The sequence below is a fragment of the Convolutriloba macropyga genome, chromosome 2 (genome assembly GCF_964194025.1).
Source record: "Convolutriloba macropyga chromosome 2, txConMacr16.3, whole genome shotgun sequence".
In the NCBI taxonomy this organism is placed as follows: Eukaryota; Metazoa; Xenacoelomorpha; order Acoela; family Convolutidae; genus Convolutriloba; species Convolutriloba macropyga.
The window spans coordinates 78,346,870-78,363,178 of record NC_134469.1 but is presented as its reverse complement, the minus strand read 5'-3'; the positions used below and the strand labels follow the sequence as shown (position 1 = coordinate 78,363,178).

The window sequence follows — 16,309 nt, the reverse complement described above, 5'->3', positions numbered from 1 at the left end:
GTTTGCTTCCCATAAATCTGGACATCTCCGGAAATTTGTTCAATATAATGCCAAAGACGTCTATTGCACGTACTGTGTGCTTCTTTTATGACAACATTTTCTGATAAGCTACAGTTTCATCTCTTTTAAATTGTCCTTGTTTGCAAATTGTTGATTTGCGTTTTAGCTATTCATTTTAACCATTCTTACATGGGTACTTATTCTTTCGTGACATTCTTTTTCTGAAAATAAGCTGCAGTTTCATTTTTCAATTTTTGTCCTTGTGATCAAATTGTATTAGATCCGATAGTTTCGCTATTTGGCTATTTATTTTAACTATTGTAACCAGATAGATAAAGGAATCCTTCAAATTGTTTTTTGTCATTGATCAAATAAGATTTTGTTGAAATCCGTTTATATTTATTTTACTTTTTATACTACCAGACAGTGATCACCCGCTGAAATCGGCTTTTGATTATGTAATGATTAAACGAGCCGAGTAGTTTTGGGATCAATTTAGTTGACTGGTGTGAGGATTTGGGCCTTCAGAGAATACTATTGTTTACTTGGCTATTCAACCATAGTGGCCTCAGGTTAATTTCCCCGTTAATGCCTAATTAGGAAATGTTGCTTCACCGCTGTTGATGTTAAAACTACCTGGTTTGGTTAATAAACGAGGGCGCTCAACTGAAACCGATATTTATTAAATTTTTTTTAGAATTGTTGCCCACTTTTCCCAAGTATATGGTTGAGAGCGTTCTATAGCTTTAGTTGCGTCACGAATATTTATCTTTTTTGAAATTCTTCTATCGAGTTGCTAATCATTTTAATCTCATAATTAGCCAATGAAACAGGAATTTGCTTGAAATATTTGTTCCTAAAGTTTGCAATTGGTTATCTTGTATTCGTTATCTCTTTTTAAATCTTATACATCAATTAAATCCTGGTGGTCGTAGAATTCAAAATCTCGCAAGAATCCTGGCACATCAAACTTTTGTTGAAACCTGTCTTAGCGGCTCCAAACTAATCTGAACATTTTTCAGAGCATTAGAAAGAACACTTGGCCGAAATATAAATCTTACAAAGATCTTGCAACAGCCAGTATTTTGAGACGTCGCGCAAATTGTGAAAACTCCCGATTTTTTAGGGGGGCTGGAGCAAACAGTTCCTAAGAGCTTTGCTACAATTTTTAGTCAACTTGCCATATTCTTGCAAGATTTGAATTCACTCATCACTAGAGAGCCCAAATAAATGCCTGAGATTTGTGGCAATGAGCAAGGTGCCGTTGTTATTAATGGGAAAAGAGACAGTGATGAGAAGGGCAATGGTGCAGTTATCTCTTCAGATAATTGCAATATCATTGGCAGAGCGTCCATCACGGAGGGCTCCTGTGCCCACAGGCAGACCGATCCCCCCTCGGAGGGGGCGCTTGGGGGAGGTGGGGGTCGATTGGGAGGATTGGGCTCGGGTGACAGGCAGAAGTGGACTAGTCAAGTGGACTATGTCCTGTCTCTCATGGGCTTTGCAATTGGCCTGGGCAACTTGTGGAGATTTCCCTACCTCTGCTTCAAAAACGGAGGAGGTCTGTATTTGAGCCAAAATTAGAATCGCCCAAGTTACTTGGCTCTAAAATTTGGTTGCTTATATCAATATAAATTGTGCTCATTGCATTAATCGCCAAAGGCAGTTGCCCTTACAGATCTGACGCTAAGCAAAATTATCTGGTCTAGAAGTATTGTTAATTGATCTCAATCGAAGTTCGTCGCAATTATATCAACCCTGTGGTCCGTTTTTTTTTTGCGTGACTGATTTCTTCTCTGACGCTTTCCACTTTGGGTCCTAGATTAACAGGTAAAGCCAGGACGGCATTAAATTACTGAACAGCTCTCGTAGAACTCTATTAGTCTCTAAAAGTACAATTCACCGGAGCAGCTGAGAAAACAATAAATTATTGCACGAAGGCAGTTTTCTGGAGAATTGAAATCCCCTTCAACCGCCTCCTTTTATCCTCCCTAAGCTTGGAAGCCCGACGAGCTCGTTACCACAAAAGCCAACCGCTTGCCCGCAACTCAACCGACGTTAGTCGTTTATTAATAGCCACAAGATATAGCTGTGGCTATTATTGTCCTCTTGGTTTTACCACTCGTAGAGGAGTAATGGTGATCTATTTTTTAAATCAGTGACTTCTATTTTTAGAAAATGTGTTCTAGAAGAATTCAAAAGCCGCACGTGAAAAGTTTAGGTCAATCTCCCGAACAAAAGTCAGAAGCAAAGAGCTTTTAGAGTGGTTTTCGAGAGAGAGAGAGAGAGAGAGAGAGAGAGAGAGAGAGAGAGAGAGCGAGAAAAGCAGGTGTAATAAGTTAGCTTTAAGTGAGCGGTTATTTTGATCACATGCGGCTTTTTCAAGTCTTGGTTACTTTAACTTTTTCAGCCAAAGGTGTTTGTCCCAATTATCCAATCTAAGAAAGGTTCGTTTAGAATCATTTTTGATTATTTGAAAGAAAGTATTAGAATTTATATGCAATTTTGAGCCCTTTATTCTATCTTGTTTGCAGTTTTTGTAGTTTCCTGCAATTTTTGTCGAATTTGAGTTTTTTGGTGGCTTTTTTGTTATTCTCGTACTTCTGATGATCTTTGATTTCTGTCCATTTTTGTCTGAGTTGAGGTTTTTTATGCTTCTATCTTCTGGTTTTAAGATTTGGAATTTTTTTTCTAATCACTATTTAATCTAGAGCTATTCTTAAGATAATGCTATTAGGAGGTGAGTTCAGAATTATACAGGGCACGTTTCACAGAATTACTCGAAATATCTGTATTTTTTTGAGGTTTTTTTCTCTTTTGAATTGTTCTTCAGTTTGTCTGTAAGAAGAATTGGGCGTGTCACTGTTAATACAAAAGATTTTTTCAATTTTGGATGTAAATTTTGTCTTTTTTACCTTTAAGTTTTTTATCTTTCTCTCCTCAGTTTTTTATATAAGGTTTCTGTTGTTCTCTACCATTGTATGGTCGATTCCAGACTTAAAACTGTTTATCTTGCTTGTCGTTTTAGCAACATTTGTTTCAGAAACGCAACTTGTGAAGTCTTTTTCCAGATTTTTGCCATCTTTTTTTATCAGATTTCGCCTTTCTCTTGTCACTCCGTTATTGCTTCTAAATGATTCGTGTAATAAAGTAGGATGTTATTTTTGTTTAGTGGGTAGTTGGCTGGGGACTAAGGGAATATTTACTTCGAGTCCGTTCCGAAGTTGTCCGGCTATGTTTTGAATTTCGTCATTGAGGTTTCTGTTTCAACCATATGACGTCACGATCTTTTCAAATATGCCTTTTGTTTATTCATTCATGCAATTTCGTCGTGACGTCATTTTATACGTCATTTTGTTCATTTTATGCGTGATGTCCTTTTCACTCTTAGAGCGATGTTCATTTGGGTGATTTTATTTGTTCATTTATGTGATTTTTGTTGGTAACAAGTGACTTAGCTCACTATCTAAATGACTTTTTAATCTCTCTTAAGTTGATTTTGCCTTGCTTTAACACAAGGAGATAAGGTTAATTCAGTATATTTCAGAAGCCTACATGTATTGAAAGTTATTGGAGGAGAAACGACTAATAGAAACAACCCACGAATTGTACAATTTCTCCGGTCTTATTTTTGCTGTCTTTTTGAGACATATCTACTGAGCTAACGAAGGTATTTTCTGGCAATCTGCCCGTTATACACGTTACAATAATGTCATTTTTCAGGTGCGTTCTTCGTGCCCTACCTTCTGTTCATGTTCACATGTGGGGCTCCTCTATTCTTTCTTGAATCCTCTCTCGGACAGCTCACCCAGCAGGGAGTCCTCAAGTGCTGGAATCTAGTTCCCCTTTTCAAAGGTAACAAATAGTTTTGAAGGAATCTGTTCATTAAATTATCGAAAATTTCAATTGTGTCCATCAAAAATTTCAAAACTGTGTCTCCTGGCCCTCTGAAATGTGAAAAGAACATCGATTCATGATCATAGCGTTTCTCATCAATTCTCTGAACAAGATTGCTGTAAAGAAACCAGGCTCGTTCTCATTATAGCGACACCAGCTTAGTGGATCTGTAGCCTATATCATTGACAGTTACACCCATTATAATATACTGATGGGGCTATAATCTGAAAGAGGCAGGAAACATACTTTACCCTTCCTTGTACTCGTAAACTTTTCCACGACTGAAGGTCAATAAGTTTTGCTCGCTCAAAAGTACCCACTCCATGATACATTTATTGCACGGATATGGGTGTACACGTGAATCAAAAATGAAAAACGAACCACTGGATGTCGAGATCAATGTGTATTATGTTGCAACAATATGTTAGGTTTCAATAAGTGCCCTAAGGTTCCTGCGCTAACCTAACCATATCAGATGAAAGCATACACAGGAGGTGTTTGACAGGAGTTGGAGTGTCAACGATGTTTGCGCTGATGTACCTGAATATCTACTACATAGTGATATTGGCCTGGATCATGTACTACCTCTACGAGTCATTCAAGAGTCCCCTGCCCTACAGCTCCTGCTCCAATCCATGGAACAGCCCCAAGTGTCAAACTGTTCACCAGATTAAGGCATCTTTCTCCCAAAACACCACTCTTAGTGTAGACGAGTTTTGGAAGTTAGTCACCTCGAGTCGCATTTTAGCCCATGGCTTGTTTCCACTTAGAAAAGAGGGATTATCCCATTACTACTTCGCCGTAATTTTAAAACCTTACTGTGTACGTGCCCCTACAAAGAAAATTATTATGTAGAAATATGACCCCTTCGCTTAGGGTTGCAAATAATATCCGTCCACTAAGATGGGGATTGAAATCACAATTGATAGGAACTCGATCTCACGGTTTTAGCGGATCCGTAATTTGGAAAAGTCACTAGCGTCCAATTGGCGTGTTTTGCATTTTAAGTTTGTTTGGAGAGTTTTGGTTTTTGAGAATACGTTAGTAACTATTCTCAAACAGAATAAATTTTTGGATTTATCCCCCTCCACTTTACGCAGCCACGACATAAAATTATGCGTGGTTATATAGCTCGTAACTACGTAAAAAATAGCACATGCGCCTGGGGGCGTAAAAGTTGAATAGATCTTTTTTTTTGCAAATGCTTTATTTCTGTAAAAGAGGCTAAATGAATCAGATGTAGAAAAAGGTAATTGTTTCAGTAACCACGTCTTGAAGCGAGATCAATCTGAGGGCATTGATGACGTGGGATCAATCAATGGAAACCTGGCCTTCTCTCTCTTCCTCGTTTGGGTGGGGTGCTACTTCTCAGTGTTCAGGGGCATCAAGATATCTGGGAAAATAGTCTACTTCACTGTCCTCTTTCCCTACGTGCTTATCTTCTGTTTCATCGTGCGAGGTCTCACGCTTCCTGGTTCCATGGACGGAATCATGTTCTATCTCAGACCAGATCTCCAGAAACTGAAAGAGGCACAGGTGCAGTGAACACAATTAGAACATTAGCCCCCATCACCGTAAATATACCATAAATGGGGCGCTATAATGGGACAGACCCTGTTAGTGTATAACAGACTGCTGTTTGTTGACGCGTTGAGTTAATGGATTGAAACGAGGCCGGTAGAATAACGAGAGTAGCAGAACAGTGATTTTATTAATAGCCGCACAGCGATAGCTGGGGCTATTATTGGCCTTCTCTTGGTTTTTTTTACAATTCAAAGAATTTGAATTGTATTGGGGCGCTGTCTTTTTTTTTTTTTAAGATCTGTTCACACATTTTCATGATTTTTGAAGTCAAATTGGAGTGGTGATTTTGGTCACGCCGAAACAGGAAATGGAGCGAAAAAGCGAGTGGTTTTGCGGCGTGAATTTTTTTCGCTCTAATTTAAAAGTAGAGTGAGAATACGGTGTTTGAACAAAAATTCGCTTTATCGGTAGTGGTTTTTTGTTCACATGCGGCAATTTCACTTTGATTTTTACTGTTTTTTCGATTTTTTGGATCGGATTTTTTTCTAAATGGTTTTTCCAATCCAATCATAGTCCGTTCTAGGTCTAGTTTTCTGTTTAGTCAATGAAAATTCTTCGAATTGTACGTCAGGACTTGTCCTGCTATGTTTTTTATTTCGTCGTCATGATTTTTGTTACGACCATATGACGTCACAGCCACTTTTTGTTCATTCGTTCATGCAATTTCAACTGAATTGCATGTGTGACGTCATTTTTCGCTCTTAGTGGAGCGAGTTTTTTTGTTCATTCGCGTGATTAAATTTTGGTCACACTTGACTTACCTCACTCTCAAAAATGACTTCCTCACTTTGAAATCGACTTTTATTTACTTTAATTCAAAGAGATAAGGTCAAATGGGTGTGTGTCACTCTAAATGAAGGTTATTTGAGATCAGCTAATAGAGGCAGCAATAACTTAACAAGATTTTTAATCAAAATATAACAGATCAGCCTTCAATGAAAAGACAATTTTTTTTGGTCTGTCTTTTTTACTGTTTTTTTAGACTACCGATCTACGGATCTATTGCGGCTATTTTCTGGCAATCTGCCAGCTATGTTAAATAATTTTTAATTACTTTCAAAGGAATTTTGTAGCAATTATAGTCATGTGGTCTTTTTATGCGATTTTTCGTCTGACCCTTTTGACTTCTCGCCCTGAATACGGGATAAACATCTAACTCCCGGCCGGAGGGCATCAAGTTCTCTTACAGCCTTTCGGCTTATTAGAGCCTTTCGACTGATAAAGACAACCGCTCGTCAGTAGTTTGAAAGCAATTCGTCCGACGTTAGTGGGTTATGTTTTTAATAGCCGCACAGCGAAAGCTGGGACCTATTATTGGCCTTCTTTTGGTTTTTACAACGACGAGGAGTATTGAGATTCTACAGGTTTTTACGACTCGAAGAGGAGTATTGAGATTCTACAGGTTTTTTTTTAGAAGAAAGCAAGTTTTTTCATGACTTGAATTTTGACTTCTTTCTATTCGAACTTTTACCTCCGTTTTTGATTGTTGACTTCTGTTTTCGAACATTGGACTTTAACAATAGCTTAGTTTGTATTGTATAGCAATTGGTAACAGTCTGTAATTCAAGGTGAAGAGGTTAATTTGAGAAAATTTGCTCCCATTTAACTACCTACCCCGCCCCCCCCCAAAAAAACTACCCTCCCCCCACGTACCTAACCCCCGGCCAACGTACTTAACCCCCCCCCCCGTACCTAACCCTCCCCCCAACATACCTACCCCCCCCCCAACCCCAACGTACCTACTCCCCCCCCCCCCTATTACCTATCGTACCTACCTACCCCCTCGTGTACCTACCTACCCCCCGCAACGTACATAACCCCCACCCCACCTACCTACACCACCACCACCTATCTGCCCCCCCCCACCTACCAACCCCCCCCCCTCCCACCAGCACCTACCCACACCAATGAACTGAAAAAATTTTAACGCCTTTAATGTTATATTGGTCTACTATTTTTGTTATTTCTAGTGTTTCTGATTTTGTCCAAGTTAGAATAGAGATTTTTTGCACGACGATCCGAGTCGTTTCCGGTATTCTACCGGCTATATTTTTTTTAGCAGAAAGCAAGTTTGTTCATGACTTGAATTTTGACTTCTTTCTGTTCGAGCATTTACCTCCGTTTTTGATTGTTGACTTCTGTTTTCGAACATTGGACTTTAACAGTAGCTTCGTTTGTAATGTATAGTAATTAGGAACTGCTGGTAATGTTCAAGGTGAAGAGGTCATTTTGAGATTTTTTGTTCCTACATAAGTCACCCCGAATTATCTAAACTACACCGCACAAACCACCCCCACCACGACCTATCTACCCCCCAACACAGACCTACCCCCCACCACCACCGCCCCCGCACCCCCCCCCCCCCCTCAATTTACCCCCCACCTACCCCTACCCCCTCCCTTCACCTCGTTACCCCCTTCTACCCCCCCAACTACCCCAGCACTGCACTACCCACCTCCCCAATGTATCTACCGACCCACCCACCTACCTACCCCCCCCCCCCCCCCACCACCACCACCTACCTATCCCCCCACCACCTACCTACCCCACGCCCCAACTTACCTCCACCTACTCATACCCCCCAAACTACCCCCTCCCGTACCTAACTACCCCCACATACACCCCCAACTACCCCAGCACTACCTACATCCCCAACCTATCTACCCACCCACCCCACCTGGCTCCCCCCGCGCCTAAAAAATTATCGGCATTTTCAAAACACTATAATGTGGTTTGTTGGGCTACTTTTATTTTTTTCTCTTGTCTATTTTGATGTTCTGATTTCGGTAAGGTTAGGTTAGGGATAAGGCACGACGATTCGAGTTGTTTCCGGTATTCTACCGGCTATGTTTTTTATTTCGTCGTCGCGATTTTTGTTACGACCATATGACGTAACAACCACTTCAAATCTGCTTGTTGTTCATTCAATCATGCAATTGAAGTGCGTGTGTGACGTCATTTTTTGCTCTTAGTGGAGCGAGATTTTTGTTCATTCGCGTGATTAAATTTTTGGTCACACTTCGCTCACCTCACTCACAAAAATGACTTCCTGACTTTGAAATTGACCTTTATTTACATTAATTCAAAGAGATAGGGTCAAATGGGTCTGTATCACTCTAAATGAAGGTGATTAGAGAGCAGCTAATAGAGGCAGCAAAAACTTATACAGATTTTTAATCAAAATATATCACATCAGCCTTCAATGAAAAGACGAATTTTTTGGTCTGTCTTTTTAACTGTTTTTTTGAGACTGCAGATCTAGGACGCTATTGTGGCTATTTTCTGGCAATCTACCAGCTATGAATTATAAAACCTTTTTTTAAATTTATCGAAAAAAACTGGGATAATGACAAGTAGCTGTTTATTCTTTGAGGAAAAAAATTTGCAGCCAAAAGTTGGGCATTGACTGTCATATTGCTTAAAAACTTAGTTGTAACGTGTTGTTTGGTGCAGGAGACCTCAATCTGATACTGCGCACAAATGCCCATGAGATTATAAAAGTTGATATTTGTAAAATATACGGGTTTTTCTGGTCAGAATAAGTTTTTGGTCGCTTTTTTGAAACTCTTTTAAAGCGTTGATTACCACCAAAAGTCCCACGTTAGTTCCATTTCAGTTTTTATCCCAATTCGATTATTGCTGTTTGATTGGTGCTCATTACTTTGATACGATTGATGGTGTTTTGCAGGTGTGGATTGATGCGGCGTCTCAGATCTTCTTCTCTTACGCCGTCTGCTGCGGAGGCCTTATCACTCTGAGTAGCCATAATGATTATAGCAACAATGTTGTCAGGTAAATATCACCACCTCTACTTAATCATTTTGTAGCTATAATTTATTAGTATAGGTTCCCAATGACCTTGGGAATTCATGAAATAAAGTGAGAACATGAAATTTGCCGATGATTAAACTACTGCCAAAAAACCTGGGAAAGAGTTACTCTTTCCATAAAACATCTGACAAGAAGTCGCAACCAAATAAGAGCAACCAAACAAGTCTAGAATATATGTTGTTTCATTACATAAATTTAGTGACAAATTTATGTAATGAAACATATAGTCTAGACTTGGTTGCTCTTATTTAGTTGCGACTTCTTGTCAGATGTTATATGGGAAAGAGTAACTCTCTGGTTTTTGGCAGTGGTTTAATCATCGGCAAATTTCATGTTTTCACTTCTTTTCTGGAATTCCCAAAGTCATTGGGAACATGCTTTACGAAGGAGGGCAGGGGCTGAAGATCATCTTGATTGTCGTTTGATCCGATAGATTTGAATCTACATACTTGAGAACTTAAAATACTGTTATGCTAATAACGCCTAAAGGGGAATGAAGGTAGCTCATGTTGCCTCAGGCCGGAGCAAAAATATGATTCAAAAAAATACAAAGAAAAAACCTGTGCGAGGCCGACAAGCGGACGAGCCAACGAGCCGTTAGCCGGTTCTACCTTGGCAACTCGTACTTCACCGTCTCGTCCAGGGGATGTTTCCACAACTCTTCCAAGGGGCCAAATTCCTCTTGGCGTCAAGTCTTTCGAGTACCCACACAACATCTGCTTTCAAGGCTGGATGTTGTCTGCCCATTTACGTCTCTTGATCAATGTCTGCATGTACTGCATTATCAAACACACCACACGTGGTTTATCAACTGCTGAACATGCTCCCAGTTCCTCAAACTAGGAAACTAGCTGGCTGTTAATCTCCAAAGTTTTTGGGATGGCAGGGAACTGTACGGGCGTTGTATGAGGAAATATTTAGGGGTGAGTTGTTCTTCGTTGTCGGGCTGATCGGCAACTTTTGTTAGGGGTCTGGAATTCAGGACTAATTCAACTTCAATCATTATTGTCTCAAAGATGTCGAAGGAGAGACGCTTAGATCCTAGAATGATCAGTGTGTCCTCTTGTTGATGCCTCAACTGTTGCATTGGCAGCAGTTGCTTACATTCGCACCCAAAAGCAGGACGAAAGCTTTCTTTCAAACGTCTTTCCTGCTTGGAAAATGCAAATTTAAACCAATTAAACAAATTAGTGTGCCAAAATTAGAACTCGAAGCTGCCGTTTTAGGTACAGGCCTCCGCACTTTGATACAAACCGAAATGACATTGAAATTTGAAAAAGTCTACTTGAGGACCGATAGTCGTGTTGGCTTAGATTGGATCAGCTCAACTACTTAACAAAACGTGTTCGTGTCCAATCCACTGGAAGAAATTAAAAAAGCAATTAAAACTGATGAGTGGAATCATGCTCCAACTAATTTTAATCCAGCCGATTATGGAACGGGTGGCCTTGAGCCATCAGAATTCCCCTCGAAATGGCTCACAGCACCGCATGTTTTGCAAGACACTGAAAGCACCGAAAGATAGAAAAAGATTTCAACCGTGGGTGCCGTAACTCGAAATAAAAAAAACATCAGTCAAGTCGGTTCTAGACCCGAACCGCTTTTCAACGTGAAATAAGCTACTTTTAACCGTTGCAACTGTCTTCAATCTAAATTACAGAGCTAAAAAGAACGTTCCGACAAATGTCAATAAATTAAAGTTGACGTTTGTTTATCTCTGCTGAAATTGTCTTCTGAAATTGTCTCTAAATGTTTTCTCTTCAACAATCAACGCATTGAAAAGAGGAAAAAAGTCGGACGCCAAGAGCAAATTAAGAAACCTGAATCCAATATTTGACCAAAATAAGCTCCTACGATGTAGTGGCCGTCTCGTATTTGCTCTAACAGAATTGGAGATCGAAAGATGTCCAATAATCTTGGACGCAAGAGAAAAGTTAGCAAGACTATACCTTGAGCATTGGCACAGAGTTTGTGGTCATCAAGCATCAGAGCCGGTCAAAGCATTCGTACAGCAAGCGATCAGCCTGACAACGACGAACCACTCACTCCTAACCGCGTTTCCTCCTTCAACGCCCGTACAGTTCCCTGCCATCCGTAAACTTTGGAGATCAACAGCCAGCTAGTTTCAAGAACTGGAAGGACGTTCAGCAGTTGATAAAGCACGTGTTGTGGCGTTTGATAAAGCAGTACATGCCGACATTGATCAAGAGACGTAAATGGGCAGACAACAGCCAGCCTTGAAAGTAGGAGATGTTGTGTGGGTACTCAAAGACTTGACGCCGAGAGGAATTTGGCCCCTTGGTAGAGTTGTGGAAACATCCCCTGGACGAAACGGTGAAGTACAAGTTGCCAAGGTAAAAACGATTTACGGCTTGTTCGTGCGTCCGGTCGCAGGCCTCGCACGTGTTTTTTCTCTGTAGTTTTTTAATCATATTTTTGCTCCGGCTTTAGGCAACCTGAGCTAGCTCCACTCCCCCTTTGATGTTAATAGCATTACAGTATTTTAAGTTTTCAAGGTTTCAATTATGTAGATCCAAAGCTATCGGATCAAACGACAATCAAGATGATCTTCAACCCCTGCCCTCCTTCGTGGAGCATGTTCCTAGTTACCTTGGGAATTCAAGAAAAGAAGTGAAAATATGAAATTTGCCGATGATTAAACTACCGCCAAAAAACCAGAGAGTTACTTTTTCCTATAAAACATCTGACAAGAAGTCGCAAACAAATAAGTGCACCCAAACAAGTCTAGAATATATGTTTCATTACAGTATAGAAATAGGTCTATGGCTCTACTGTTAGGTTTCTTTCTGCTCTGAACATGGTTCCTGCTATTCTGATAAACCAAAAAAGTTTCACATGGTTGGTGTGAATAAGCAGGACCCTGTTATATGCTCTTTCGCGTAAACCATATCGTATGAATAGCAGTTATGTTCTGACTCGCATTTTTATTGCTAACCGTTAATTGTCACCTTAGCTCTGATTTATGACGGAATCATCAATTTCACGTGTTTCTTAATCATGATTTTCGTGAGGTTTGCGTTTTACTTGTTCAAAACTGGCTTTTTGCGTGCACGGGATATTAGTCGGTTGTTTGTAATTTAAATTGATGTCCAGTTATTTGGAGGACTTCTGAAGCGTTAAAAATAGGTGTCATTCAAAAATGCGAGGTACGTGATCTTCGAAACATTGGAAATAGTTGGAGGTTTTCTCAAGTTTTATCGATTTAGCCCATAAAAATCAAAATTTGAAAATTTTAGGCAGTATAATCTAGAAAACTGCTAGGTTATATTCCAAGTCATATAACTGCAAAAATGTACCTGCAAACCAAAACGTTGTGAAAACATTGCAAACAGCGGATAATGATAATTACTTGTTTTATCTAGAGTTCCGAGTTTTTAAGGTAAAACTGTTGCAGAATGTCTTGGCATTCTTTGAGTCTCGAGGTCGTGCCTATTCTTTTTTGGAGAAGTTTTGGTGCCCTTAGATGTAAGAACGGGGGGAGGGGATTCTGTCTTCTTAAATCGGAAAGACTCCTAATGAAGCCTTACGTTTTGCTCAGCCGCATAAATTATTCATAATATACGTGTACCATACAGGTATTTTACATATATATTTGAAATGAGTGCAAAAGTGGACATTAGACCCCCTTCCTCCTCATTTCTTACTACTTCTATTGGTGAATAGGGACTCGATGATTGTTATTGTGGCGAATCCCTCTACCAGCATAGTGGCAGGATTCGCTGTCTTCTCGGTGTTGGGCCATCTGGCACACGAAGCAGGCGTACCAATCGAGGATATCACTGACTCAGGTAAAGCATCATTCGAATTTTTGAACCTTAAATATGTCATAACTGAAAAGCTAAATTAATACTTACTCATTCGCGTGGTTTATATTACTTTATGGTACAATATGACCATTTGTAATTCACATTTTTACTCATTTATTATGTGTAAATGGTAATGGGCAGTTCCACCTCTTAATAGGCTATACAAATCATCATCATTGAAAAATGCATCTTTTTGTTAACACATAGTAATAAAACTTTTGTGCTCGAGAAAAGCAAACAGATCTCAATCGAGATACCAAGACATCGATTTGTAAAAATTAGGCAAAAGAAATTAGTTGCTTGTTTTTCCTGCTTTTTTTTATAGCAGCTTGCTGTACTGTACAAATGAGGTAACAAGACAAGATTAATAAATTTATTAATTGGTTTTATGTATTGTTTGCAGGACCTGGGTTGATCTTCAAGATGTACCCTGTAGCTGTGAGTCTGCTCCCTCTCCCCAATGTTTGGTCGGTCCTCTTCTTCTTCATGGTATTCCTCCTTGGTGTTGATGGACAGGTAATATTAATAGCGCCTTCTATCGATACAACTTATTCTCCATTTTATGTTAAATTATATTTTGTAAAAGAATGAAAGGCGAGAAGTATATTGACAGTCCATTGCTATCAAGCTGTTAACTCCTTTACACAAGCCGGAAAAATCTCAATAATCAGACAACCTCCCTCCCCCCCCCAAAAAAAAAACATGACGTTGGTCACTCAACCACAACGGTAACGTGACGTCAAAATTGATCCAAACCTCCTTGTAGCCGTAGACCTCACATCACTTTCGACACCTGATCATAATTTACAATTTTGTCACCATTAAAACGAAAAAGCAATCAGTAATTTCATTACCTCGTCGTCTCTCCAAATTAGCGAAATTAACTACCAAACTACAAGATCAGGCAGGTCATGAGGATTATACTACAACATTGAAAACCCAATTATGTGGGGTGGGTTGCAAATTCAAGATCCCCTGATTGTGTGGGTTGCGGTTTGATCTGTTCAAGATTTGAACTGATGAGAATGAACTAAGATTACATAAAGAGATGTCTAACTAAGGAATAATTAAATTTTTACTAACCCTAATGTATATACTAGAAGCTCCATACCGAACAGTACGAAAATATGGTTATTAATACTTAAACGATAGACTCTTCTATGTGGAGTACAACAAAAGAAAATCTAAAATGGGGTTTAAAGTGGACATTAGGCATTGTTCCACAAGATAGTGTACTGTCGCCAATGTTCAACATCAACATGAGCAAGGTCCCAAAAAAGAAATCTGCAATACGTCTTATGAAGACGATATAACTTTGGCAGCATAAAATCCTTAGGCAGAAAAACTTGAGACCAAATATCACGATAATTAAATTAGTTGACAAATTGGTTAAAAACAAGAAAATTGAAACTCTCTATGGAAGAGTCGAGTGCAAATGTGTTCAACTTGGATCAAGACCCTAAAATCCTTTCAACAACACACCAATACCGCTGAAAACCAAATTTAAGATACTTGGTGTTGTTTTCGACAGCATGCTCAATTTTGGATAACATTTTAAAAGTACGAAAGCACATTACTTTATTGCTGAAGGTTGTTGACAACCACCGGGGATGCACAAACGACAGTACTGATAACATATAAAGTCGTTATGGTCCCTGCCGTCAACAATAATACCTGGAATCAATTACAACTTCAGCAAAATTACGCTTTCAGGACAATTAATGTTTAATTGCTCTTGAACGAAGTTCATAGCAATTATTGTACACGTGTGTGTGTCTTTTTTTATAGCTGCGAAGCTGTAAGCTGAGCGTAGCTATATTGCGGTGCTCTTGGTTTTTTTTGTTTTGTCTGACGCTCTTTCGTTTTACATTTGTTCACACAGCAAAGCTGAAAAATCAAATTTTCTGAATGACTTCTTCCTCTCACTAACGGCATTTGCGCGCGTGACGTCATTTCTCACACGCTTTAGCGAAATTTGTAGGTTATTTGTGTGATTAGATTTTGATCATACGTGACTTACCTCACTCAATAAAATGACTTTTGCACCTTAAAACTTAGGTTTAATTTGAATTTGTTTAAGGTCAAAGGAACTCATATGTGCAGTAAAGGTCCCTAATAAGAGGCTTCTGTGGAAGGAATTTTTACAACCTTTATTGATTTATCGCTAAATGTTTTTTAGCCTAGTTTTTTGAGCGTTGTCGATTTTTTTTCAATTTAGATCTGTATCTGTTTCTATCTCTATTATATGTCACGCAGGTCTATTCTTTCGCAGCTATTCCGGCAATCTGCCGGCTTTGTTTATGCAAATTTTTCGCTTGACAATTTTGTGCTTTTCTTCTAGAACATTTTTTGACTTCTCAAGTGACTTTTTCACGCTTTCGTTCTTAATTTTTGAGCGATCTCTACTGCTCTCACTCCGAAATAAAGCTTGTTGCTAATATAAAATCGGTTGCAGCAAAGCAGTGGAAAGTGATTCGTAGCGCAGTGGTTAGAGCGAGTGGTTGTGGATCGGGAGTTCAGTGGTTCCAATCCCGGTGGTGGAAAGGGTTTTTGCACCCATAAAGAAAAAATTGATCTAGGCTACTGCCCCTGAATTAAATTGCCTCGCCTGTCGTTCAAGAGCAATTCCGACATTTGTCGGTTTGTGTTTCCGTTAAAAAGTCTGGCATTAACGAGCTAGACACCGAAGGGAGTATGCTGGCTATGAAGGCTCACGCTCAAATGCTATCACAGCAACTCGCAGCTGGTACTTTTCAGAGCCACAGCAAATTATCGTCACCCAAAAATGACGCACATGAGATCGAGCAAAATTGGTACTTATATGCACTCTAGGAAAATGCACACCCTTAAATAAAACAATTGATTCATAGAAATTAAGCATGAGCTCTAGGCATCCATCAAAATACGGTCCAAGAGGAATTGAGGTAAAATAGCATGATGCTAAACTGTCGAAGATACCACAAAAGAACAAGTACTGCCCGGATCTGACTGGCACAACTTAGAACCGAATACTGGCCTTTGCGTTTATTTTTTGAAACGTATCTTCGGCAAATGTACAGCAAATTTTTGAACTTCTTTCGGTAATGTGATGGCCCCATGGCATATTCCTTTCAGCATAGAAAAAATCGGAAAGGAGGTCTAGATAACTTAGGAGCAAACAGATGAGGTAG

General features: G+C 39.4%; 2 protein-coding genes across 3 annotated transcripts in view; one reads left to right on the top strand and one right to left on the bottom strand.

The window, feature by feature from the left end:
• Nucleotides 1–16,309, bottom strand: part of LOC142334744 (uncharacterized) — a 447,170-nt gene that overhangs the window by 370,722 nt on the left and 60,139 nt on the right. The gene's annotated exons all lie outside the window — the stretch shown is intronic.
• LOC142334735 (sodium- and chloride-dependent GABA transporter 2-like) overlaps nucleotides 257–16,309 on the top strand; it is a 26,436-nt gene continuing 10,383 nt past the window's right edge. Inside the window, exons 1-8 of one of the 2 annotated variants that reach the window (XM_075383001.1) lie at nucleotides 257–925; nucleotides 1,218–1,561; nucleotides 3,724–3,855; nucleotides 4,403–4,619; nucleotides 5,160–5,433; nucleotides 9,170–9,273; nucleotides 12,997–13,121; nucleotides 13,543–13,655. In XM_075383001.1, the coding sequence (XP_075239116.1) occupies nucleotides 1,231–1,561; nucleotides 3,724–3,855; nucleotides 4,403–4,619; nucleotides 5,160–5,433; nucleotides 9,170–9,273; nucleotides 12,997–13,121; nucleotides 13,543–13,655 (1,296 nt within the window). In that variant the 5' untranslated portion in view covers nucleotides 257–925; nucleotides 1,218–1,230. Of the gene's footprint in view, nucleotides 929–1,217; nucleotides 1,562–3,723; nucleotides 3,856–4,402; nucleotides 4,620–5,159; nucleotides 5,434–9,169; nucleotides 9,274–12,996; nucleotides 13,122–13,542; nucleotides 13,656–16,309 lie in introns of both variants that reach the window. The other variant, XM_075383000.1, reaches the window with a different exon arrangement.